At 40.9% G+C, this 26,542-nt stretch overlaps 1 protein-coding gene across 1 annotated transcript; it reads left to right on the forward strand.

Moving 5' to 3' along the window:
• Positions 1 to 25,646, forward strand: LOC103827180 (transient receptor potential cation channel subfamily V member 6). Its single transcript, XM_009102662.4, has 15 exons — positions 1 to 602; positions 10,030 to 10,127; positions 10,532 to 10,654; positions 11,551 to 11,691; positions 12,225 to 12,323; positions 12,531 to 12,706; positions 13,588 to 13,734; positions 16,035 to 16,247; positions 16,568 to 16,654; positions 17,685 to 17,761; positions 17,949 to 18,114; positions 18,405 to 18,471; positions 19,054 to 19,322; positions 20,451 to 20,557; positions 22,083 to 25,646. Exons 1-15 carry the CDS (start codon positions 472 to 474, stop codon positions 22,354 to 22,356), a joined length of 2,175 nt encoding a protein of 724 aa, XP_009100910.1. The 5' UTR covers positions 1 to 471; the 3' UTR covers positions 22,357 to 25,646.
• Positions 25,647 to 26,542: the final 896 nt, after the last annotated feature.

Here is a 26,542-nt window from a genome sequence, read left to right on the forward strand (position 1 = left end):
TCACCTTAGAGGTGTTTTGCCTGACTTGCTCAGCTGTCTATTTCCAAATTGCTTACATGTTGCTTTCCAGAGGAATTCAGAGATACAAAAGGAGGATGATTGCTTCTAAAGCCTAGATTTCAGAATCAAAATAGCAGAAGCCTAGGACCTCGATGCTGTGTGAATCCTTCAGTCGCTGTGCAGGGTCTTTTTTGAGGAGTAGGCTGCTGGCGAGCTACTTCTAAATCAGACACACCTTTGGGTTGGGCTATTTTGGAAACTAAGTAATTGATGAGGCTCAAGGAACTGCTAGGAACAAGTGATTTTATTGTGTGTTTTTACAAGTACTTTGATCAGCTGATGCAGTTGACTGACAGTCTCCTCTGTAAGTAACTGGGGGCGGAGGAGTGGTGACCTGCAGTGAGCCTTTCCCGACTTTTTCCCAAAGTGGGGATTGCTGGCTTTCAGGCAAGAGAGGAAAAGGGACGTGATATGGGGGTACCTTTATTTGGGGAGAGCAATCCCTTCTATTCCCGTATATGGAATGGACTAAGTCAGAAGCTGCAAGGCAAAAAATCCTGGGATAAACATCTGGATGAAATCTACTTACTCCAGCAGAAAAGGTACGGTGGGCTTCAGCCTTCTTGTCTTCTCTTTCTTCTGCTGCTCTCCCTGTAGCTGATTCTCACTCTTCCCCCTTAGGCTTTTCTGCCAGTAGATAAACTTTAAACAACCCTGGAGCACTTTTCTCTATCAGATTTCTTCTTTCAAGGTGGAATGCTTCTGGAGTTCCAATCTTATCTGCCTTCACAGGTAGATTTACCAGGTTGCAGTTGAATTACCCTGAGTGCAGTACTTCAGTCACAAATTAATAATGTATTCTCTTGTCTTTCCTGCTTCATTGGTAAAGCTCACAAGAAAATCACGATTTAATTGTTATTATTATTGTCAGCATTAGCATTATTATTATTAGGAGTGTGTGTGATGCATAGGCTGCAGTCAGCTGAAAGAGTGGTGCATTTTGGTCAGGATTTTGCTTTCTGTGCCTCTAAAGGTTGCTCTTACTGTGGGATAGAGGAGGCTTAATGTTGAACATTTTGGCGGGTCAGTCACCTCCTGGCTCAGACTGTGGTTTCTCTGACCTTGGTGTCAGCATGTGCAGTGACTCCTTTTAGACCTTAGACTATCCAGAGGATTGGCTGTGTCTTCCCATGTGAGCACTGAAGGCTGTTTGTTACTGCTGCGCAGGGTTGCTCCCTCCACACACAGAAATGTGGGACTATTCATGGAAATACAGCTGGATCTGCTTTTCGTTGTCATTTCTGCATGCACAAATGCTGCAGTACTCAAATAACAAATTGCTTCCAGTCGATTGTAAAATCTGGTTTTTCTTTCCATGCATAACTGCGAACATCTGTGGGGACAAAAAGGTGACTGTGGGACAAAATCTATCTATACATATGTATGTGTACATATATGTACAGAAATATGCAAAGAAGCAGATTAAGAGGGATAAAAGTACACCTTTAGGGAAAGAATTCTATCATTATCTAGCTTCTGACCAAGTATTAAAGCCTGTTCCAGTTTACTTCAGAGCAGTGGGACTTAAATACACTTAAAGTGGGAGGGACAATGGGAGCAATAGTGTTTCTGTGGAATGCTAAAGTGTTTACATTTTGATGTCTTCAGGAAAAGCATCACAGGTAACTGAAAAATAATTTATCTGCAGATTCTGTAAGATCCAAAGAGTACAAAATAGAAGCTTAAATGATTAATATATCAAATTAATTATATTGATTATATACTAGTAATTAATACCAATAAGCAATATATTGTAATACAGGTTTTTTATGATTATAACATTACTTCATATTTTTAAGTCAAAGAGATGTGGAAGGAAGCTCTGCTGATCTCCATCTAGCCTCCCACGTGAAGCTGAACTCTTGCCAGCAAGAGATCACATTGCTTAAGCTCTGTCTAGCTCAGTCTTGAAAGCTTCCCAGGACAGAGATTCCATCATATCTTTAGGTACCTGTTGCAGTGCTGTAGTAACCTGCTAGTGAAAGAGTGTGTCTGGTTGGTTCTTTCCCCAAATATTCAGCCTGATTTTGATGATACTCCTGTCCCTTGTTTACCATCTGCTGTTGCCAAGAGGGGTTTGGTCCCTTCCTTTTTGCTGCTCCCTTTCACACAGGCTCCTGTAAGATTGCCACTTCCCTTTGCCTATTGGTCCTCATGAGTCATGTGCTGCAGGCCCATGAACGTCTTGTGTGTTGAGACTGATGGAGGAAAGCAGCAGAGATGTTATTCACAAAAACCCTTCTGCATAAGCTTCTCTTAGATCACGGCAGTGCTATCCCAAAGTCGGCTTTTCTGGGCTTCTTTATAAAGCTCTCTGTAAAACACCTGCAGTGTGCACAATGTTCTCTGTGAAATCAGGGTTGCATGGGGACGTGATTGTTCCCTTCCATTTTAGGTCTCTCTGCTTCCCACAGCTTTTAACTAACACAAATTAGCCTCCTGCTCTTTGGTCACAATTTACGTGGTGCTAATATGTGAAAAATCTTTTGCTAAAGAGGGACAGGACCAGCTCTTCCTCCTATTATCCTGCTCTTTCCTTTCTTGTCCCCAGGGATGCTCAGAGTTTGAGGAGAGAAAAAATAATGAGCATTTTGCAGAGGGCTGGTTTTATTGCTTTCGCATTTTTAGTTATGTACAGATAGAAAAACACAGCGGGAAGAGCTTTGGTGACTGGTGTGTGGGAACTGCTCTTCTGAAACCTCTGCTTTTGTGGAAAAACTGCTGGAAGCCAAAAGGGCTTTTGCTGTGTCCTGTCATTTTGTGGTATAGAGCTGCAGTGTTGTGGCTTCAGCTTCAGTTCTTCTTAGTGAAAATGGTGTTGGAATACACACAGTAATTAGCAGTGTTTGAATTCTACTATATTCTTATTGAAAGCCAGCGGTAAATATGTTACTGTTTAACTGGCGTTCTCTGTTCACACACAGAGTCTGCAAGAGAAGAACAAAGCTTTCTTTCCCTGTCTGACAACTGGTGATAATACCTGACAACTGATTGTTTTGGTCGTTGTCACCTTCCCTGGCGCTGATGTTCATTCTCTTTCTTCGTGTGAAACAGTCCTTTGAATCTTACTAGCAGTAGATCTCAGCATTATTCACAGGAAGGGGTTGATATTGCACTCTGAAGTATTTCCCCAGGGTAGTCCAGGTTCAGAAAATGCAATACAATCTCCTAACACTGAAGAGAACTTAGAGTTTATTGGGTCTTGATCTTCTGGTTTCTCTCTGTTGAAGACTCTCCTTTTTAAACAGCCTGTAGCTCAATGTGGAGTCCCAGGGACAGTGGTCACATCTCATATGTCCCCTCTAGAATCATCTTTGGAAGCAAGCTCTGGGATCTGCACAGCCTGAAGCATATGAGCATAATCCCTCAACATAATTCATGATGATGGAGAACAGAAAGATGAATGCTTATGAAAGTTTGGGCCTGATAGAGGTGAAGAAGGATCACATGTCTGTCACAATACAATAGTTCCTCTAGAAATTATTTTCAGTGCAGGAGTTTCCAAGGAAATGTGAACAAATTCCTCCTAGAATGGGATTTTAGAAAATCCACCCCATGAGAATTTCACTGTTCATAATAAAAAAAGCAATATATGAATTAGAACAGGTGAGTACATGGTAACAATACCTGTAAAAGTATAACAATAATGTAGTTTTTTTCCTCCTGCTACTGCCTGTATTCATAGCTTTGATTGGTAAATAGTAAGTAACACACAGTTTGCATAACTTGCAGAGGGCTATGGTTATTCCAAAGACATCACAATAAAACCTTTGATTTCCAAATTCTTTGGTAGCTCTTTAGTGTTCCAGACAAATTAGCAAGGTGCTTTGCTTACCCTGGAAACAAATGTGGCACAAATAAAGAATTAGCTCAGCCTGATGCAGGTAAACTGGTTTGTGTCAGAGTTGTGCAGGGACACAGAGAGCCTTCAGCTTCTGCGCAAATCTTTCTCAAGCTGGGAGTGAATGAGATGTTCCCACAGTTTGGCTGCTCATTTGTCTAAACAACATTACTGAGTTTTCATCCCACAATTTAACGTGGGATTGTCCTGTCTTAAAATCCACAATGCCTGTCAGTATTAATTGGTTTGTTTGCTCCCAAAAGTGACAATGAAATAAAGACACCAGCTTTCAGTTCCAGCACTTCATTTATAGCTTGTTTCAACAACAGTGCTTCTGAGTAGTCAAGATGCAAAGAACGATTGGCTGCTGTGCATGAAATAAAATCAAAAGCATCAATAGCAGCATTTCTGTTTTTTTCTTCTACTGATACACCTTCATCCTAAAGAAAGTTTTGAGACTAATAATGGAAAACAGTCTCCCTAATTTTCACAAGTGTAAAGGTCCTCCAGAAGTCATGTTTCCCCAGCAATGCACAGACATACACACACCCAATCTCAGCCCAAGATGCATCTCAGGCTCATAGATTTAGGAAGTTATTTGTAGATTAAGGAAGTTATTGGATTTCCTAAATTTGGCCATAGGTTTCCATATAAAGAAGAAAATATGAAAGTTTTGCCCTGAACCACCAACCCTGCCCCCCTCCCCCGCAAAAAAGAAAATTAAAAGCTGTTAGAAAAAAATTATTAGACTCAGGGTGAGGAACACAACCTGGAATAAAACTGCAAGAAAATCCCTCTTGAGGAGGGCTGGATGTTTTGATGCAAAATGAAGTTATACATCACATACAAAAAATTCTTTTATGACTGCTTCAGTGATAATAAATAACAACTAACAGCTTCTGAACCATTAAAACCATTCTAGCATGAGATTATTCTTACAATGCTCTCGGATGCAGAATTGGGAAAAAAAATATGTTAATGCAAGCAGAATGCCCTGCTGGAAATGACTCATCAAGATTTCTACTGCTTTGTGTGGCAGATAGGGAATTCTTATCCCTTCAGATATTTAACTATCAGTTTCTTGTCTAGTAACATTGACAATTATTAACCTGTTTAATTTATTTCCAGAGAAGCTCTGTTTACTCTCAGCTGAAGGGGCTTTGACATACATGAGCAAGAGGTCCCAGTTGCTGAGTCTTGTTGCTGGTGCTGAAGAAATTTGCTGACCCTGTTGATTGTCCAAGCCCCTGTTATCTGGCTCCTTTTCAGTTGGGGCAATTATTCCCTAACTCCTTCTTTGGCATCTTGCTAGGTGATTGCTTTGATCCTCTTTCAGCTGGTTGTCTTCCTCTGAGCAGCCCTCTGTGCTCCTGAAGCCTTCCTCACATTTACATGCACATGTTTGCAGAAGGAAGGGAGAAGATGAATCTCCTCTGGCAATTTCATGATTCATTCTGGAGCATGGATATTCTGAGCATAACAGGGAAAGAAGAGAAAGCTAATATAATATTCTGAGGATGAATCTATAGCTTAGGTTAAAAAAAACACTTGAGAACCCCAGGAACTGACTCTCTATGGGCATAAAGCTTGAAGCTGGAAGCACACTTAAAATTAGAGCAAAGAAGGGGGAAATTCCATATAGTAAATGATTGAAGTTGTAGAATCTGATAAGAGAAGAACAGAAAGAGATGCTTCATTGCATTTCTGGTGAGTTCAGTCGTGAAATAGAATCTTCAGATTGGTCCTTGTCCAGACAGTTCACCTACTTAACTTACTTACTTAACTGTTCTGAAAGAATAATCGTAGCAATCCAAATTCCTATTTTTATAATGAAATTAGGACTTATTTCTTTGCATTCTGTATCTCTCCATAAGTGAAATGAGCAGGCTGCACTCCAAAAGAAGTGCTTCAGAAGCTGAAAGGGTACATTTTACCAGCAGAAAGTGCTTGTGAAATCTTTAACCTTGTTTAGAACTGTTTTACATGACTCCCTCAGTCAGAATCTGACCTACATTTTACCTTCTCTTTGTTTCACAATGGATTTTCGGGTGTTCCTGATTTTGCCCTCCCCTGTATTGGAAAAACAGCTCACGGCTTCCCGAGCACCTCACGGAATCACCTGTGAAGAAAACTGGCCAATAGTAAGGCATGACTGAGGCTCACCAATGCCTCCACGCTGACACATCCCTTAGCTCAGCAAGAGCAGCCCAGGAGCACATCCAGGTGGATACTCTTGTGGCTCTCCTTGCCCCTCAGAATTACTGCTTTGCTATGGAGCTGTGCTTCACCTAACCTGCTCCTGTAAGGCAGCCTCCAGCCTGCCTAGTGTTACAAACTTCACTGAGCTGGGTAAATCAGGAGCTCAGTGTTCCTTGGTTCCATGGCTGTTGAAGGGGATGAACAGCATTAGAAGAGGAGCTTAACTTAGATGTGCTGAATTATCTTCTCAAGGTGTCTGGATATGTCTGCTGAATGATTTTCTGAAAGCCAGCCCCACTGTTCAGGGACACAAAGGTACTTTCTGGAAGCTAAGCATCTCCTGTAGGCAGCTCTGTTGAGAGACTTAAGTTGCAGATTTTGCCAGCTGTCTCTTTGACACTCAAAGGGGCCCAAGTAGTAAAATGCAAAACTCTTGTGCTGTGTTTGATCTGTCAGGAAGAAAGTTGGTTAAATATGCAGAAGTTAAATAATTGAAAATATTTTGAAGGTTCTAAATTCAGGTGACTTCGTTTAATTTTTTATATTTGCAAATTTGCTTCCCCTAGTTTTTGACATTTATGTGCTCAGTACATCGCTGCAATGTATTAAAAATTAGTTGGTAATTAGAACGGTATGTTTTAAATGAGGTTAAAATGTTTCCCCAATTAAGAGACAGAAAATTAAATGATAGTAAAAGCATGTGCCAGGAACATGTAACTCACAAACCTTTGAAACTTCACAAGCAGTGTGCCATGACATTTGCCAGCATTTCTGAGTTCCTCTTCTGGGTTGCTCTTTGGCCTGAGATGTCTGGCATTTTAAGCCCAGTTGGAGGTTGCTGCAATAAGAAGAAATATTTGACAATTTTGCCCTCAGTTTCCGAAAGTTGAGCTCAGTGGTTTTTAGGTGCCTTCCTCGTAGCAGTATTGTGATTTACTTAGTTGTTTACAAGAATTTTGGTAATTTTTGAGAGAAAGATATTGTGTTTGTGTCCTCCCATGTCATCTCTTGCCCAATCCTTCCTTCCCTCTGAGGTCATTTGAGGGATAAAGGCTCATCCAGTGAAGTATCAACATATTGATTGTAGCATTGTTTATACTATTGAAACCCCACCTCTTTCCCACTTCCTGCCTCGGAAACTTGTCTTTTCCAGAACCACGGAGTCTTTCTTAGCCAAAATAGTGGCAGAGGTGGCAAGCTGGCTTCACTAACACTGAATCTTGACACTTTTGCTTAGAGTGCCTCTTCATTTAGTTCCTGTTTGTTTGGTCCTAGATGCAATCTCCTCATCAAATCATCTTGTCATTAGTTAGTAATGAAACTGACGCATGAGTAAGCTATAGAAGGAATACTTCCCTAACTAGGAGTGTGAAGGACATATAAAAATATCTCAGAATGGCTCCCTGATGTGTTGAGCATGGTTCTTTCTCTCCTGAGTGTTTTTACTTCTCCTCTGCTCTTCAGGGGTTTTCCAGTTTAGTTTCTAGTGACTTAGATAATGGGGTGTTTTTGGTGACAGGAAGGGCTCATTTTGTGGAGTGATAAACATGATGTTCAGTTATGCTTCGATTACTTGTAGCCCATGCCCATTAATTTACACTTACTCTAATGATTTCTATTTATCGGTATAATTCTGATTTTCTTTGTTTTGCTTCATCCCCCAAGTTTTCTCAAGTGTCTCCAGTGTCAAAGGAGAGCAGAATTCTCACTTTTCAAGTGGATTAAATCCAGAGATAATGGCATATAAATTTCTTTTAGATTCAAGATCTTGTTGTTCATAAGACAATAATTTAAAGCAAGAAGTACATATTCCAGAGAAGCCAGAGAGTTCATGTTGCCTGCTTTCCTGTTGTTTTATTGTTAAACTGTCCTTAAGATGCGTGAGTTGCAAGAAAACATTTTTTGCAACGGGCCATTTCTATTCTCTGTGTTTCTGATGGGGGTTTTATTGTGTCTTGTAGCAGAGTTATACTCATGGGTAATGTATCCTCACATCAGTGTAACCACTTAATGCCGAGCACCTACTGCTTTATGTAGGATTTATCCCCAAAAATATTGTAACTAAATGATGCCAGAATACATGGAACATCACCAGGAGGAAGCATTTACTGTATCTGCAGGTGGATGGTTTGACTAATGTCTTTGTCCCACGTGGGTTTTTGGGAGGAGTGCTTAAGGCAACCATTGCCAGTTGTTATTCTGTAGTAAAGGGACAGATAGAGGCTGGCAGAAAAACAAGGGCTGGTGGTATCCTGGTTCATATCAGCTTGAATTTGTCTTTTTCTACTGTAATCCTTAGGCTTATTCCGCATCACACATTGCAGCCTGACCTGGGCCACGCTAGATAAATAAGATCAAATTAAACATTTGTGCTAGAAAACAGCAGGGGTGAGATAAAAGCACAAAATTTTAATTTGAACAGAGATCTGAAACTGACCTTGTCTTGTTGGGAGAGAGGATTCTCTTTCTATTTCATACTGAAAACTCATGAGACATAATTTTTTTCTTTTGGTTTGAGAGTCTTTCCTCCCCTTTAATCTTTATCTTCTGGATATGGATACTTATAATTCTTTGTTTCTATAAAATCAAGAAATCTAAAAGCCCACCTCAAACCATTTTTTAATTTATAATTCAAAAGACAAACCTGAAAATACTCCAGGATAACAGAAATATTCACCTCACTTTTGTAGATTTTGTTCTTTTTAAAATTTTGTGTGGTTAATTCATGATTTCGAGCATTGGCAAACCTTGTTTGGATGCTGAACAAACGCTGCAAGCTCTCTTCAGGTACTTATGCAAATAGATAGGAGCACTACCCGGAGCCGTCTCTTTTCCAGGCTAAACAGTCTCAGTTCTCTCAGCCTTTCCTCATCTGAGAGGATAATTTTTTGATTCTCATGATCATTTTTTGCCTTTTGCTGAACTCTCTCCAGTAGCTCCATCTGTGTTTTGTACTGAAGATCCTGAAACCTGGATGCAGGGCTCTAGGTATGGCCCCGCCAGAGCTGAGTAGTGGGGGAGGATCACCTCCCTTGACCTGTTGTTTGCTTCCAAAGATCTTGCTGTGGTGAAGTTTGGTGGCTGTACTTATAAATTCTTCATCAAGCCCAAAAGATATACTCAAATAACCCAGATCCTCATGGAAGACTCGAGGACATGCTTCAGCTATAAGTGAGCCACTCTGTCTGGAACTTGTTTGGATGTATGCTCTTTCCCAGGACATGAATGTATTTCAGTTCCCAACAACTTCCTCAGCTCTCTCAGCACTGAAGCAAAAAGTAATATAGCTAAGCTGTCAAATTTTTCTCCATAGCTTTGTATATGGAAGAACTACATTTCAGAGCTCAGTCTCTTAATTATAGGAAGTGTTGCTAGAGCGCAGATGGAATTCCTGTTTTCCCTTTTCTGTCCACTATGGGAGCAATTCAGACAACAACCTTTTCTTAATTTATTGTGCTCTGTGATGAAGCAACTGGCTTTTTCTGGCTCCTGAGATAACTCCTCACAGAAGGGCTTCAATGACCCATCATTCACTATTTCTGTGCCTCAAAAAGTGGGATATAAAAGCAATAAACATTTTGGTTTAGACAGCTTCCCCTCTGCTGCCACCATATGGCTCAGCACCAGTAAGCCAAGAGATTATGAAGTTCAGTGTGGTTTTAGAATTGCACTGCTCTGCTTTCTCCTGGTTTTTTGGTTTATTTTTGGTTTTTTTTTTTTTTGGTTTTTTTTTTTTTTTTTTTTTTTTTTTTTTTTTATTTCTCTTTTGGTGCATTCAAAGAATACCTTGGATGGTAGATGTGCATTGCTGATATTTCAGTGAAAATGTTCAAGATAAAAACTGCCTCTAGCAAAGGCCATGCTAGCTCTGGAGAGAGGCACCACGTGCTTGACTCTTTTCCTTATCAGCCACTTTTTCTTGACTCCAGGATCTGGGAATCCCCACTCCTCCAGGCTGCCAAAGAGAACAACCTTGCTGCCATCAGGAAACTTCTCACTGACGGAACATGCGATATCTATCAGAGAGGTAACTGGGATTACTTGAAAAAAATGGTTTTCTGTGGAAGGCAAGAGCTTCCTACAGTGAGCAGCTTGTTAGTTTGCTAAAACATTTGCATCAGCAGCCTCAGATGACTTAACTCCATGTCAGCAGCTTTGCAGCAGAGTGAGTTTTCTGACTTGGTTGTGCTCATTCTCTTCATGCCTGAGGTCAGCTGTCACTTACAGACAACTGAAATTTCTGCCCAGTTTTCAGATTTTGTTAAAGGATGGAGACTGTGCAGTTGTGTGGCTGTCCCAGGCACTACTCAAGGGAGGACATAGCCCTCCTGTAATTCCCCACCTCAGTGAATCTATTTCTGCTTTTTTTCCCCCTGCTTTCTGTACAGTTGAACGTCTCAGCAATTCTCATGCTTGTCCTGCTGTTTCTAGGTGCAGTGGGAGAGACTGCCCTTCATGTGGCTGCCATGTATGATAACTTGGAGGCAGCAGTGGCTCTGATGGAAGCAGCTCCTGAGCTCATCAATGAGAGGATGACATCAGAACTTTATGAAGGTAATATCACTGGGAATGAGGATGGGCAGGATTCCCAGAAGGAGGGGAGAGGAAGTCCTACTTGTGCATTTGGGAAACTGTCTTACATGGTTCCTGGTTCAATATGCTGCTGGCCTGTTACACAGCAAAACCAACATCCAAATGGCTTCTGGCCTTTCTTGGAAGGTGGAATTATATTAAACATGAGTACACATGTGCAAACATGTGAAGGCCTTGACCAGGGAATTGCAAGGTATTGGAAAGGGATTGCAAGGACATATACGGTTTTCTTTCTGACATACTTGTTTGTAAAATAGGGGATATCTGCCTGACCTCCCCTGAAAGGAAAAAAAAAGTAGTTATTTGGTTGAGAAAATGAGAAATGGGGCCATTGCTTTTAAGGCTAGCTCTTACCCAGATTTTTAAAGAATGCTTCTTGTTGAGCACACAGAAATTCCAGTCTGAATCCCAAAACCAATAAAATAATAATATGGGGTTTATAAAATTCTAAAGCTTAGTTTGAAGGATTAGAGGAAGTCTTTGGGAGTTCTGTCTTTACCTCAATCCTCATTTCTTATGAAGGAAATCATAGTCAATCTCACAAGTTTCTGTTTGCTTCCCAGGAGACAGTGCCATGTCTTGATTTTCCCTAGGAAAAAGAAAATCTAGAGAATGCACCCTGTTGGGGTTTTTTTGGTAATTTGTAAAGGCAGTTTTAATAAATGGATGAAAATATTTAAGTAGAACAGAACCTCTGGAGAATCTCTAGCACAACCCTTTGCACACAAGAGGGGTAACTTCAAAGCCAATTCCTGAGGCTGCTGTCCATCCACCGTGGCTAACATGTGAACTGCAGGCTGCTGATCAGCCTGAAGTTGCTTTCTTGGAAGGCAAGGTTTTGTTTCTGTGTCTTGCAGGGCAGACAGCTCTCCACATTGCAGCAGCCAACCAGAACACCATGTTGGTGAAGGCTTTGCTCAAGAGAGGAGCCAATGCCAGCACAGCAAGGGCCACTGGGCACTTCTTCAGGCGCAGCTCCCAGAACCTTTTCTACTTTGGTACAGCCTTAACTTCTCCCCTTGCTGCTCTAGGAGGGAACCAGCAGAGGGTGGGGGGACATGGGGGAGCCTTACTTTAGTCCCCATCTAAAGCAGATAAGCAGAGTCCCCTATCTCCAAGTGTCATCAGACATACACCTTTTAGCAGAGAGTCAGACTTCCTCTGAGTGTGTGTATGTTATGTGAATGCAAACAATACACATTTTATAGATTGGCATGTGTGCAAATAAATACATATATTGCATAAAAATTGCCATTTAGCATCTTCCTAGCAGCAAATTTGTTGTCAACCTTCTTAGGGAGGTAAACCACTGAAAAGAACATTTCTTCCTTTTAGTGCAGTGTGGGACAGGTCTTCTTTAACCTTTCTGATTAGGATGAGAAGTGGGACAGGAAATTTACAAGATACCTAAAGTAACTCCTCCTTTCATATCCTATGGCTTCATAGCATGGATAGCTTTCCCTCAGCATGCTTCAACCTCTCCTACCTCCTGGATCCCTAATGTTGTTTCTCCCCATTCCTTTCATTTCAGGAGAGCATGTTTTATCATTTGCTGCCTGTGTGGGAAATGAGGAAATTGTGCAGCTGCTCATTGAAAATGGAGCTGACATTAAAGCTCAAGATTCTCTGGGTATGTGCTCTGGGGCTCAGTGAATTGCACGGAGTGGATCTGGACATTTTAATTCGGGCTGTCATCCGTGCATGCAAATATTCTTCTCTCACTAGAAACAGCTGTGGGATGAGGGATATGAGGAAAATAAAAGCCATCAGTCCATTCTCTGTCTTTGCACGGGGCTGGGCTATTTCAGGTACTTCATCCAGTCTGCTTCCTTCACAGGTAACACTGTTCTTCACATCCTGGTTCTCCAACCTAATAAGACGTTTGCCTGCCACATGTACAGCCTGATACTTTCCTATGACAGGAACAAAGAGGGACCAGGGTCACTTGAACTGATTCCTAACAATGAGGGCCTTAGTCCATTCAAACTGGCTGGAGTCGAGGGCAACACTGTGGTGAGTTTGTGTGGCACTGGCACCTCTGTGCAAAAGAAATGGAGACTTTGAGATAACATCATTGAGAGAAAGGGTGTTTGTGCTTGTTCTTAGTGGGTAGGAGATGTGTAACAAGATTTTTTTTCCCCCCCATAACTCTTATGTAGGTCCCAAAAACCCTTAATAAGAAATTTCTTTATCCTAATGAAAGAAATGAGTGCTTAAAGAATAGATTTTTTCCCCCCAATTTTTGGAGCATTTGAGTTAAACATGTGTTAACAGACGCATTTAACCCAAGTAATTTTTTGGAAAGGCTCCCAGAAATTATTGTCTTGTTTGTCTAGATTTCATTACTTCATTAAATGTGACACATGGGAAACCTCTTCAGGTACTCACAGGCATTTATTCATAGACAAAATCTTAGCATTTAAAGTAAACTCTCATCCTTCCACTCACTGAAAAGTCAAAGGTGGTTAGTGTTTCTTCTGTAGATTCGCAAGGGACAGCATCATTTCCCTTGTCACACCTCTTTCCTGATGTCTTGTAGAAGAGTATGAAAACATTTTTTTTCTAATCACCGTGTAATTCCATCTGAAGTCTATTGTCAGGAACTATAACTGTGTCAAGTGACTTGAGTTGTTTGATTAGAATGTAGAGTAAAAATAACTCATCGTTTACGTCAAGCATGAACTAATAATCAAATGGGAATCAGAAAAATTTCTTCCACTTCTTAACCTGCTGTAATTGTTCCCAAGAGATATGAGAACCAACCACAACAGCTACCAAGTTCAAGGAAAACACGTCATAATTGAGGGTTTTGAGCAACTTTATTTGTTCTCATTGCAAATACACCATATACTGGAAAGCTTCTGATATCCTTGCCTCCCTTCTTTTCTCCTCAGATGTTTCAATACCTCATGCAGAAGCGGAAGCAGAATCTCTGGTCCTTTGGCCCCTTGAGCACTGTGCTCTATGATATCACAGAGATTGACTCCTGGGCTGAAGATCAGTCCTTCCTTGAGCTCATCGTATCCACCAAGAAGAGAGAGGTACTGCCCTGCATGCATGCTCAGTGCAGACCATGGTGATTATGGAAGGGCAATAATGATGGGTTTTAAGGATCAAGCTCACTGATACAATCCACAGAGCAAGGACTTTGTACCATGAGCTGCAGAGGACATGAAGTACAGGGGTTTATTAATGGTCTGGCAACAGCTGATGCTTTACATACAGTTTCTTCTGAGGTGTGAAAATTGAAGGTTAATGAAAGAACTAGATATGAACAAACTACAGAAAAAGGTTTTCTCTCAGCAGGCTCAAAGATACACTAAGAACCTGTAGAGTAGCTCTAGCAAGTATCTTCCTGTACCTGTGATACTGATTAACTCTCAGAATATCCCTGTGAGACAGCAGTACATTCAGAAATCCTAAACTGGAGTGCATTTAAAAACCACTCACTGCTATTATTCCCTTCATTTAATGACAGGTTATGACTCAAAACAAAGTGGGAAAATTATCTCTGCTGTAGGCTCAAAAGCTTGTAAAGGGATTAATAAGTCAAAAATAGCTGAGTGTAATGGTGAGCTTTGATAGATCTCCCTAGGACTTTCAAGGTACACAACCCTATCAGTTGTAATGACCTTAAATAATCCTAACAGGACAGGAAGTGAATCAGAAGACACTTCAATTAGCACAGTTCTGCCCATCCTGTATTGTTTCCACCTACCAAAGTTTTAGTCTAACCTTTCTAACTAAAGTTTGTTCTTCTGGAGAGCTTTGCTAAGGAGCTGCTATGTCTATGGAGCTCTCATTTGCTCTTATGTGAAATCCTCTAAATTTCTGTGACTGGGGGGGAAAGATATGGAAATCCAGGGAAAAGCAGTCCATGTCAAAAAATATAACAGGCTTAGAAGTTGCCCACTTAAGAAGACTAAACCATAATTCTAAAATGAAAGCAGAATATTGGGGCTCTCTTATCACAAAACATTCATATAGTGCATGCAGATCCAAGAATCCTAATTTCAGAAGATAAGATGTCCCCTGACCCCAGGTATCAAGAGAGATAATGACTTGTTTTCCAGAATGCTCTAATTTGTATGCAGTTGCAATTTTTTGATGCATAACTAGTAGTTCTTTTTTGCAATTGATATGTTTGGCCCAAAATGTTTGCTGTCTCTCTAGAAGAATGCCACGTGTGACCCCATCCCATCATCCCTGCCCAGTTCTGTATTGGACTAGAGAAGCACCTTTAGCCCCCAGACAGAAGTAGGTTCCTCTTCTATTAAGAGGAATGCATACACACATAGGTACTAAGATGTATTTTCTGATCTTGAAGTGGTTGAAAGGTAAAAAAAATAGATGGGAACTAAGCTACAGGAAATTTATAGTAAGCTTCAAACTTGTATTATTCCTTTGAAAATGAAATTTACTCTCCTATGCAAAGAATTGTAGAATACTGGCTTCTGCAGAAACCAGAACACCCATAGGTGGGTTCTCTCTCATGCAGTTTTGATCCTTTATGACGTTTCATAGGCCATTCAAGAGTTTAGTTGGAATAATGTCCATTTATGGAAACATTCCCTGCACTTTTTGCACTCAGCAGTTTTTTGGCTGACTTAGAGGAAACAGGGCATTGTAGCAAGAGAAGAAAAACATCCAGAGTGCATTAAGTAGTTTTTCTTTAAAGGAACCCAGTCACAACAATTTGACTCACATTTTCTTCTCACTTACTGCAGTGGTCCCCTAAACAACAGAAAGTCTAGAAATACTTAATAAAGTGTGTGGCTCAAATTCATAAGTGGTAAAGTACACCTGTCTCTCCTACTTGTGCTCTGTCAGACTTCTAGTATAAGCTGAAGGCTTGATATAGGCAATTCAATTAATTATCACCCAGGTAATAAGGCAGAAACTTAAAAGGCAGTATTTTTACATGAGCCACAGACCATCAGACAAGTACAAATATCTTTTAGAAAAATGTTTCAGTTTTCTTATTTTAAAATTCCTGATACAGAAACTTGTGTTGCTGTACTAACAGGGATATTCTGTCATCCTCAATTCTATGATCCTACACAGAGGACAAATTTATTCCAGTATCTAATATGCTTTTCCACTGGTACTCGACAGCCGTTCTCTGCAGGATATATTTCTTTTTCCCAAAGCTCTTTATTGTCAGGCTGAGCAAATCCAAAGCCCACTAGAGCATTCCACTTTTGCAAAGTAAGTTCAGTTTGATAATGCTGAACAGGGCAAATGGGAATAGCTTGTTAACACTCTCTCAGGAAAATTTGCGAATGTTGTTTGTGAAACAATGCACTTTTGGCAATTAATTCCTTGTTTCTCTCTTCCTCAGGCACGCCAGATCTTGGACCTAACACCTGTGAAGGAGCTGGTGAGCCTCAAGTGGAACATGTATGGTCGTCCCTATTTCTGTTTCCTGGCCTTATTCTACATCCTCTACATGGTCTGCTTCACCATGTGCTGCGTCTACCGGCCCCTCAAGCCCCGCACAGGCAACAGAACCAGCAGCAGGGACAACACTCTCTATGTCCAGAAAATGCTCCAGGTACCGTGGCTGTAGGAATTGGAGCCCCCATTGGGCAACTCCCATCCAACCTACTTAACTGGAAAGGCCCATCCTTGACCAGTCCTCAGCTATTGCAGCTGTCCTGCTCCCTTCTTTCAGCCGGCTGACCTTTGTCAGGGAGGAATAGGAGGTGTGCTCTGTTCTCCATTGCTGTGGCTGGGCTGGTTCCTCTGGCATTGCCAGGTCTACTCATGTTTATTATAAGTAACAACAGGCTTTCTTCTCCCCCATCCTCTTTTAAAATTTACTTTCACTTTATTTAAAGTTTAATTTTAATTTTCATTAACTTTATTTTTCAGGAATCATATGTGGCATATGAGGATGAGCTGAGGCTGGTGGGGGAGCTGATCACAGTCATTGGAGCCGTAGTAATTTTGGTCCTTGAGGTAAGAGAAACAGCTGCACAGTTTCAAGTTTCATCAAGGCAGATTTTACTTACTGGACAAACATGGATTTGTGCTCACTACTTGGTAGGGCTTATTTGCTTAGTCTGAGTGCTTCAGCAGAGGTCTATGGCAACAGACATTGCCAACAGTATCTATTAGATGAGACAGAGACTGTGGCAATGTCCTAGTAAGGCTCCAGGTGCGGAAGAAGCAATTAGAAGGATTGGTTGCACTCTCAAATGCTGTCTGCAGGGTAATCCACAGTTCCTGTTAGCACCATCCGTGGTCCAGCTGGCTCCCAGATGTTGCTTCACCCAGCACCCATAAATATTCCTGTGATTAGGGGTGCTGTGCATAAACAGAAAAGTTTGTATTTAATTGGAGGTCAGTTACTCTATGGACTTGTAACGGGAGCCTTTCTCAACTGCCCCCCACTTGATTTTATTATCAGAGGAAATAGAAGAATAAAACTTTTTGAGAAAACTCAAAAGATGATGACAGGAAGAACTGGCAGGTCTTGTAAACAGCTTTCTGCCTTTATGGGGTACATCAGGCACGGTGTAACCATCTGGCCAAAGGAGGTGATTGTCCCCTCTCTGCTCTGCACTGGTGTGACCTCAGCTTGAGTGCAGGGTGCAGTTTTGATTCTATGGCATGTTCCAGAAGGACAAGTCCTTCTTCCTGTGCTAAGTCAGGACTCAGGGGCTAAGGCTACAACCAACACAGTGTGAATTATAACAAACTCCTTGGATTCCCCAAGAAGGTCTTTTTTGTCTTTGTTGCTGAGGCACCTCTCTGTGACAAGTCTCTCAATCTGCCCAAGCATTCTTAGATTTTTCAGCAATCTCTGTCACATCCCAAGAAGGCCCCACCTGGCTCAGCCATTCTGATTTTAAAGTGGCACAGAAATTGATCCATCAAAGGAGATGTGGCCGACCCTAAGAACCTGTGAATATTGGTGGTTGCCATGACATTTAGTAATGTTGTGGAAACTGTCTGAGTCCTTATGTTAACAGGATGTCTCTCTTAGATTCCAGATATCCTTAGAGTTGGAGCAGCGAAATACTTTGGACAAACAATCCTAGGAGGGCCTTTCCACATCATTGTGTAAGTAGAGAACATAATAAGTTTAATAAATATATTGTCCATCATTTTCCCCAATGCTCTCTTTTGCCAGATAAGTCACTTTCTCCTTTTTTTTTTAGAGTATTCTTTCTCTGGATTTATTTCTCTTAATGGCTCAGCCGATATTTCCTTTACTGAACTTCTTTTTGCTGTCTCTTCTTCCTTGCAGCATCACCTATGCTTGCATGATCCTGGTGACCATGGTGATGCGCCTCACCAGCACGACTGGGGAGGTGGTGCCCATGTCCTTCGCCCTGGTGCTGGGGTGGTGCAACGTCATGTACTTCGCTCGGGGCTTCCAGATGCTCGGACCTTTCACCATCATGATCCAGAAGGTGGGAGACACCAACAAACACGGGCTATCCTGGCACCTCTTTGCAGACAGGGAGAACTGCAAGAATACTTTTTTCCCCCCTCAGGACTATTTGGTTAATTCTGCATTCATGGCAAATGGACAGGTTCTTGTGTGCACAGAGTGTTTTAGAACTTTCACATTCTCTCTCTAATGCAAAGGTTTCCTTTAGTTCCCTCATGGCCTTAGAATCTGGAAACAGGTTTACATGGGTTGGCACTGTGACTTGGTGGAACAGCTGGGCCTCATGGTGGCTCTGTCTTTGCTCTACAGATGATATTTGGAGATCTCATGCGCTTTTGCTGGCTCATGGCTGTGGTGATTTTGGGCTTTGCATCAGGTGAGTCTACAAAGAGAAAATAACCACATGTTACCCCCGCCAACTGCTTTGGTGTGAATTAAGAATGTGGGTTTTGATTAAATCTCTGATTCACTTCTGAATTGCTGGGAAAACTGGTGGTGATGTTTAGCTTCTATTTCTCTGAGCATGGTCACTTTCCCAGTACTGACTTCAGTTCTCAAACCATGAGTTTGGTTTTCAGTTCTTGCTCTTTCCAGGGTAATAGAAAGCAGAATAGAATTCAGATAATTTCTTATATTTTTTGAGTCAAGGTTTAAGAACGTACTGCATTTATGATATTTGTCTGTGGAAAATTTGAATAACACACATAGCTTTATTATATCCTTGAGGGTGAAAAAAATCACTACTCTGAGAAATAAATAAATAATCAAAGTAATTTTGGGTCATTTATCATGGAGACCAGTGATTCTAATCAGGGATTTCTGCTTGCATAGAAACTCCTGTAGGTCCTGCCCAGACAATTTTTTGGTCAGAATCTCTTAGAGGATTCTGTTATTCCTCCTGCAACATGATTCCTGTTGTTAAACTCTCTCTTTTTTTCTCCTGATTTCTCTCTTCCAGCTTTTTACATCATCTTCCAGACAGAGAACCCTGAAAACCTTGGGCAGTTCTACAACTATCCCATGTCCTTGTTCACCACTTTTGAGCTGTTCCTCACTATCATTGATGGCCCTGCAAACTACGATGTGGACCTGCCCTTCATGTACAGCGTGGTGTACTTTGCTTTTGCCATCATTGCCACCCTCCTTATGCTCAACTTGTTAATTGCCATGATGGGTGACACCCACTGGAGAGTGGCCCACGAGCAGGATGAGCTCTGGAGAGCCCAGGTAATCTGGTTAAGGTGGGCATTCCTACCTTGTTTCAAACAGCAGCTAGTAGCCCATCAGCCTTGTCCATGCTCTGTCTCCCTACAAGTTTGTTCCCTATGGGTGGAATCTCTTGTTAAATAGAATTGAAGTTGCATCTTTTTTTTTTGCAAATCCCATTGCTGTGTAACTGAAAGTTAAATTATAATTATGGGACTTGAATGAGGGGGGATAGAACACTAGGTAATGATTACAGGAAGGGCAGAAATGTCTTTTGATCCACTAAAAAGAGTTGGCCTGACTTTCTTGGTCAAAAGGCAAAGTAATTCAACCAGTTCTATAGGTAATCATCAGGAAATCCATTTCCTCTGCTTTTCAGTGAGAAAGAAGTCAGACAAATGGTAAAATGTAGTCATGTGGCCACAGTGGCGAGTTCTGCCGACAATTAAAATGTGTATAGATACTGTCCTCTTTTCTAGCTTGCAATTAATTATCCTAATCATTTCCATGAGGTATAAAAAGAAAAAAAGGAACAGAGTTTTAAGACCACCATTACTTCTTCGTAACATGTCACAGTTAGACCTAAATTGGTGACTGTCTTATTTGAAATAGAGTATAGATGCTGTAAGTGTTTTTTCCCTCAAGGAGCTGTAATGAAGTACAGTATGGGTTGGTGATGAATTGTTCACAGGGGTTTTAGGATGAGGGAAGAGATGAGAAAGTTGACTTCATGTTCAGAAGGTTTGGTTTATTATTTTATGATATATATTATGTTAAAAACTATACTAAAAGAATAGAAGAAAGGATTTCATCAGAAGGCTAAGCTAAGAATAGAAAAGGAATGAATAACAAAGGCTTGTCTCTGACCGAGACAGTCTGGACAGCTGGACTGTGATTGGCCATTAATTAGAAACAACCAGATGAGAGCAATCACAGATCTACTTGTTGTATTCCACAGCAGCAGATAAGAATTGTTTGCATTTTGTTATTGAGGCCTCTCAGCTTCCCAAGAGAGAAAAATCTTAAAGAAAGGATTTTTCATAGAACATGTCAGAGACAGGTTGGTGCTGATGAAACGAATGTTTTTGAAAGAGAGTCTGACTTTTTTTTCTCATTCATCTGAGCATTTTCCTTTTTCTCATTCCAAAGGTTGTTGCTACAACTGTGATGCTGGAGCGGAAGCTGCCGCGGTGCCTCTGGCCCCGCTCGGGAATCTGTGGGCGGGAGTTCGGGCTGGGGGACCGATGGTATCTCAGGTGAGTTCTCCAGGAGTGAGTGCATGTCAGGATCCAGGGAGAAGAACCCAGTGTAGGGATGTTAATAGAGACCCTTTCCAGTGGTCTGGGGTGTGTTTGAAGGGCTGTCCCTACAGAATACAGACCCCAATCTGTTTTCTGTCTGTGACTGATAGATAGACAAGCACTGCCCCCCTCAGAAAGCTCTGCTGTGCATTCCCTTGTAAAATCAGCTGATGCCTTCTCATCCAGTAGTCACATTGGACAGACACCAGAAACTGCATGGGTTATAAGGGCTGAATTTTTCTTTCAAACTTCTTGTAATGAGTATCACTGAACTTTACTGCTGTGCTTGGTTGGCTGTCCCAGTCCCTTGGATACATGAAATGGCAGAGGCAGAATGAATCTATCAGGCATTCAACAGCAGTGAGCTGCCCTGTGAGTGACTTAAAATCAGAACAGGAATAATAAAAGTCGAAATTTCATTCTCGAGTGAACCTAGTAAATTCGTTATATTTTGCAAATACTGTGCCAGGTGGAAAAGGAACAGGTCCAGGATTTCAGTTTAGTTACTGAACTAAAAAACTGTCTGTAGTCTGGATAACACTAAATTCCTCATTATTTCTGATTTTAATCAATATTTATGCTGGGTGAGAAAAGAAATAACTTTTGGGCATTTTCCTTTTCTAACTTGCCATCTTTTGCTGATAAAGCCAGAAGGGGGAGTGGTGGCTGTATGAATCATAGAATCATAGACTCATAGAATATCCTGAGTTGGAAGGGACCCACAAGGATCATCAAATTCCAACTCCTGGCCCTGCACAGGACTTTCTGTAGGTTTTGCAGACAAATTGAGCCTTGTGGATTTTCGTATTTACTGGGCAGAACAAGCAGATGTAAAGTGGTGACAATATGCAACACTTTCAGTCAAGGTGTGGAATATGGAAATATATTGCAAGAGCAATGTCCCAGAAGTTCACTGGGGGTACTTGGGAATGCCAATTATTCACTGGATGCTGTGAGAAAAGAGTGCTGTGATTTAGTTCTGTCAAATCACATGGATGTTCCATGGGATAGTAAATCAGAAGACAATCTGTAAGTAATGTAGAGGATTGGTGGAAGTGGAGCACTTAAATAAAAGTTCAGCAAGAGATGAGTGACATCCTGAGGCTAGCAGCCATAGAGTATCAGAGGAGGAAGGTCAAGAACAGATAAAGTAAATTAATACATGCATATATATGAATATATGCAGATATCAAGGTCTGCCAATTGCTAACAGCTGGCAGAATGGAAAGGGCAAATCACAACAGGGAAAAGAGTTAAAGGACAAGAAACCACGGACACACAAAGGTACTGAAGTCAATAATGAGGATGAAGGTCTAGGAGATAACTGTGCTAGCAGCCCCTAGCGTCCCACCTATAGTCAGTTTCCTGTGCAGATTTTTCTGGAATATCTGTGTCAGTAGGCTTGTTCTTTGGAGGGGTTTTGTTGATAAACTGGCACTTTTGTGCTTCAATCAGTTTATATTTTCTAATCCTCTTCCAGAATTGAAGACAGGATTGATCCCAACAAGCACAAGATGATGCGGTACACAGAGGCATTTAAGGTTCAGGATAGGGATAACTGTGACAAAGGTTCAGAAAAGCTGGAAACCAACGGGGACACCTTGTGCAAGAAGGAAATGTCTGCTCTGTCACTGTCACGGAGCACATCCAGAACTAGTTCTCACCGTGGCTGGGAGATACTGAGGCGCAGCACCTTCCGCCAGCTCTGTGGAGAGGTCGGTCCTGCCGTGGATGAGGAGGTCTATGATGTCTAAGAAGCTTCTATCTTCACTCCACAATATGTGAAGTGGCCCTTTTGCCATGACAGCTGTCTTCTGCAGCTGTTCTTACACTCCCCATCGTGCCACATGCATCCGTCAGCCTCGGAGAGCTCTGCTGGCAAAGATTTTGTGAGCAGTTCGTGACATCTGTGCCACGACAAAACAATGCAAGTTTTTCTCTCCTCCTTATAAGCGTCCCTGCAATTGCACTGATTCTTGCACCGAGCTGCTGGGCTTGTTGAGCTGTGTTATGCAAATGATCAAAAGAAGCCTGCAATGGGATTTCATCCATTTACAATGAAGTGATCGCAGTAAGCTTTCTTACAGACTGATACATAATCTTTTCCCCCACTTTCACAAAATTGTGAGGCTCTCATAGCAAAGAATGACTGAAGTTCTGATTTATGATTTTATACAGAACAGAAAAAAAACCCCAAACTGCCCCAAACCCCAAAAATCCTGTAACTGATCTCAGGAATGAAGGTAGTTGTTGACACTGTGATGTTTGAAAAGGACTGTAACTACTCAGCTGGCATTCAGAGCCTGACAGATTTTGCTCTCTGAAGAAAGGCAGTCTCCATTATCTGCAATTTCAACATTTCTGGCTTAGCAGGACTGTTTTGGTTTGGTTTGCTTGTTTGAATTTTTTTAGTGGTGATGGATGTTCTTGTTTGTTTTAATTTTTTTGTCACATGAATGCACTTTAAGCTTTTGAAAAGATGTGATTGCTATTCCTGGGAGGATTCTAAAGTGGGAACTTCTTTTCCAATTGAGAGAGTGTATGACCTGGTTAGGTGACTTTCAGCAGTGTGACATTTCAGCAGAGATATTTATCTCCCAAGTAAGCTAAAGCTGGTCTTTTGGTTTTTTTGTGGAAGTATAGGTTTCTGAACCAGAGTTCCCCGACTTATAACTGAGCCATCAAGGTTGAGTAGTGAGCTCCTATTTAACTCAGAAATGGTGAGGAGATGTTGGATAGATGAATAAGAGCTATTGCAGAGACAGTTCAGAAACTGGTGCTCGCTCTGTCTCTCTCTGACAGTCTAAAACCATCCAACGAACAACTTAAAGTCTAAAACTGTCCAAAGAACAACTCTCAGCAGCTCCCTTCCAGGCATGTGCCAGTCTGTCAGTTTATCACCTGCCTCAGGCCACTTTAAGGAAAATGAAGAAATGTTCAGAGAAATGGACAGTCATTTCAGGTTTTTTTTGTATTCTCAGGAGTGTGGAGTTTCATTCCAGTAGCAGAAGTTCAGCAGAAAGCAATCCATGGTCTTAACATTTCCTTGCAAGGGTACTAGTAATAGCAACTTTGTTCTTTAAGAAATTAAAGATTATTATCTAGCATTAGACTTTGAGCCAAATCACCCTGTGATAATCAAAGCAGACAATGAAAAAACTGAATCCAGTGGATTTCTGATTGTATTGAAATATCACTGCAAACCTCTCCTACACCTTCTCACTGGCAGGTGCTGTAATGAGTATCATGATCTTTGCAATCGTGTGTATTTATTTAAATGCCCACTTTCTCTTACTTGAATGCTTTTTTTTTTATTTCTGGTCCTCCAATGGAAGACAGACAGAAGGATGTCACTCTGGAATTCAACTGTATGCTTTTGAGTCAACTGATGTTATTGAATTGAGGGTGTTGCCTGGTCTCAGTCACTGAAGTGCTGTCAGTCCTTCCCAAAACCTCTGGCCTTTTCACTGGTGATCTATGGAAATGGGAACAATGTGGTATGTTAACCAGAACTGTGAAATGCTGCTATGATTGTAGTTTAATTTTATTTCATAGTGAATAGGCAATAGCCAGAAGGGGAGAACTAAGGATTTCCAGGTCCTATCCCTGGCCCCAAATACAGTAGATTTTTACTGGTTTGAAAACCACTGAAATGCAGTTATGATGGAACCACATACTGTCATTTCTGTGAAAGAACTCCCCCTTTTGACAAAATAATGATGATGATGATAATAATAATAATGATAATAATGATAATAATGGTAGTTTAAAGTACCAGTTGTGTAAGCCCTGCATTCTTCTTCATTGCTATAAACATTGAGTGATTTGATCTTAGATATTAAAACAACACTTTGACATGGCAGGAGGCTGAACATAACTCAGTTACCAGTGCTTAGCCTTTTTTAAATTTTGCTATCTGCTCTCCAAGTGCCTTCTTTCATAAAATTGCATCCTGTCATACTTAGCTTTCAAACTCCCTGCACAGAATCCCTGCAAATGGCAGCATCAGAACTGTGTGATTGATTTTTTGACTTTGGAATTACCCAATGTAAATAGGATGGAGAATCATAGAATCATAGAAGGAAGGGACCTTTAAAGGTCATGTAGCCCAGAAACTGAGCAAGCACATCTTCAACTGGATCAGGTTGCTCAAAGCCCTGTCCAACCAGACCTTGAATATTTCCAGAGATGGTGCATCCATCACCTCTCTGGAAAACCTGTTCCAGTATTTCACCACCTTCATTGTAAAAACATTTCTTCCTGGCTCCTATTGGATTGACTTTCAGTTTCCTAAAATGACTTACGAATGACATATTTGAAAAAAACCAAAACCTTGGAGAAAGACCCCCTTGTGCAAAAGGGGGCAGAACATTTTACCAATAGTAATTTAATTGATAAATTGATTCCCAGTCTTTTGTTGGTGATCAATGATGCAGACCATTTTTAGAATTATTTTATTTATCTGTAGGATAAATGGCCACAGAAGAAAACTAGAGGTGTGGAAAATTGGCAGATGTAATGGGCACACCAGTTGTTTGGAATATTAAATTTAATACATAAATGTGGACTACCTACCCTCTTTCATTTGGACATAGGCACATGAAATGCACCTGTGTGAATCTCAGGTGATGAAGTAATCGGAGGCGCTGGAATAACCTTTGAGCTGTTTCAGTGCAATCTGGGTCTGACTCAGCAACAGCAGTGACTGCAGTCACACAGAGGCAAAGCACTTTCACTGTAATATTCTGCATGAATGTGCTGCTTCAAGATTTGCTTCAAGTTTTGTGCTTTTTGGTGTTGTTATATCCTACAATTCTGAAACAGTATTGCTGCTCCTTGCTGTTGCAAGGTGTCTTTCTTCTCCCCTCCTAACAATATTGCAATGATTTCAAAGCAGACATTCCTCCCCTCTGAAAGTGCTAACCTTAAGCTGTCTTCTATGTTACTGAAGTTTATGATAATGTGATGAATGAATGTTTTGATCCACTTGCTTGTAGTTAAATGAGATATATTTTGCTGACAATAAAAATATGGAGTGCCTTGACTGCTTCTTTGTGTCTAAAATAACGATCAGGAGACAATTTATTGTGTTTGTTTCTCTAGCAGCAATAATAGGCATTAGCTGACCAATTGTTTGTATTGTCACATATGGGTCCACACTAATTATTTTTTTATTAAATCTGTTGTTCCACAGCAATCCACTTCAGGTATTTCTTTATACAAAGTTTGTACAATGTTCCAAATACTGATTTCTGGTTCAAACTATTAACTGTCAAGGCCCTGTTTTTTAAAGTCATTGAGAGTTCAGTGAAAAGTGCAGGGCAGTTTTCTTCTCTTCAGGGAAGAAGTTGTCCTTTCATGTTCATGGAATGATGTATGTTGGACAGTGAGGCAACAACTCCAATAAAATACACATTTATACTGAGTTCTCTCAGGAATGCACATGCAAAACAGATACAGATAACTCAGTTTTATAATGTGCCAATGTATAATCATGGTTCACTGAATTTGATGTTTACACCACTCCTTCAATTATAATTGTGATTCAAGTGATTTTTTGAAAGCTTCCTGAATGGGAATGAACCAATTCAACAAATGCTTGGTTTATACAGGATTAGGGTAATACTTAGAGCAATTAACTATTGATTTTAAGAATGAGGTTAAATTTATCTCTGAAATTACAGAATTTAAATCCAGCTCCCAACTGTGCACTGAGCACTCTCTGGCAAGTGTTGTGTCCTGACCTGAGCAATCTACATTCCAAGACGAGAAACTAGTGAAGATGTAAGCCAGGATCTCTGAGATGGGCCATATGAAAACCCTCTGGTCTTGCTACTGTTTTATGCTCAGTTGATAATTGCAAATTGTTTCCTCTCTGCTGCTCCAAAAGAAGCACACTCTGCCATCAGCCCTCTGCATACATGAAAGCCTTGTCCTTAG

Source organism: Serinus canaria, chromosome 1 (genome assembly GCF_022539315.1).
Source record: "Serinus canaria isolate serCan28SL12 chromosome 1, serCan2020, whole genome shotgun sequence".
Lineage (NCBI taxonomy): Eukaryota > Metazoa > Chordata > Aves > Passeriformes > Fringillidae > Serinus > Serinus canaria.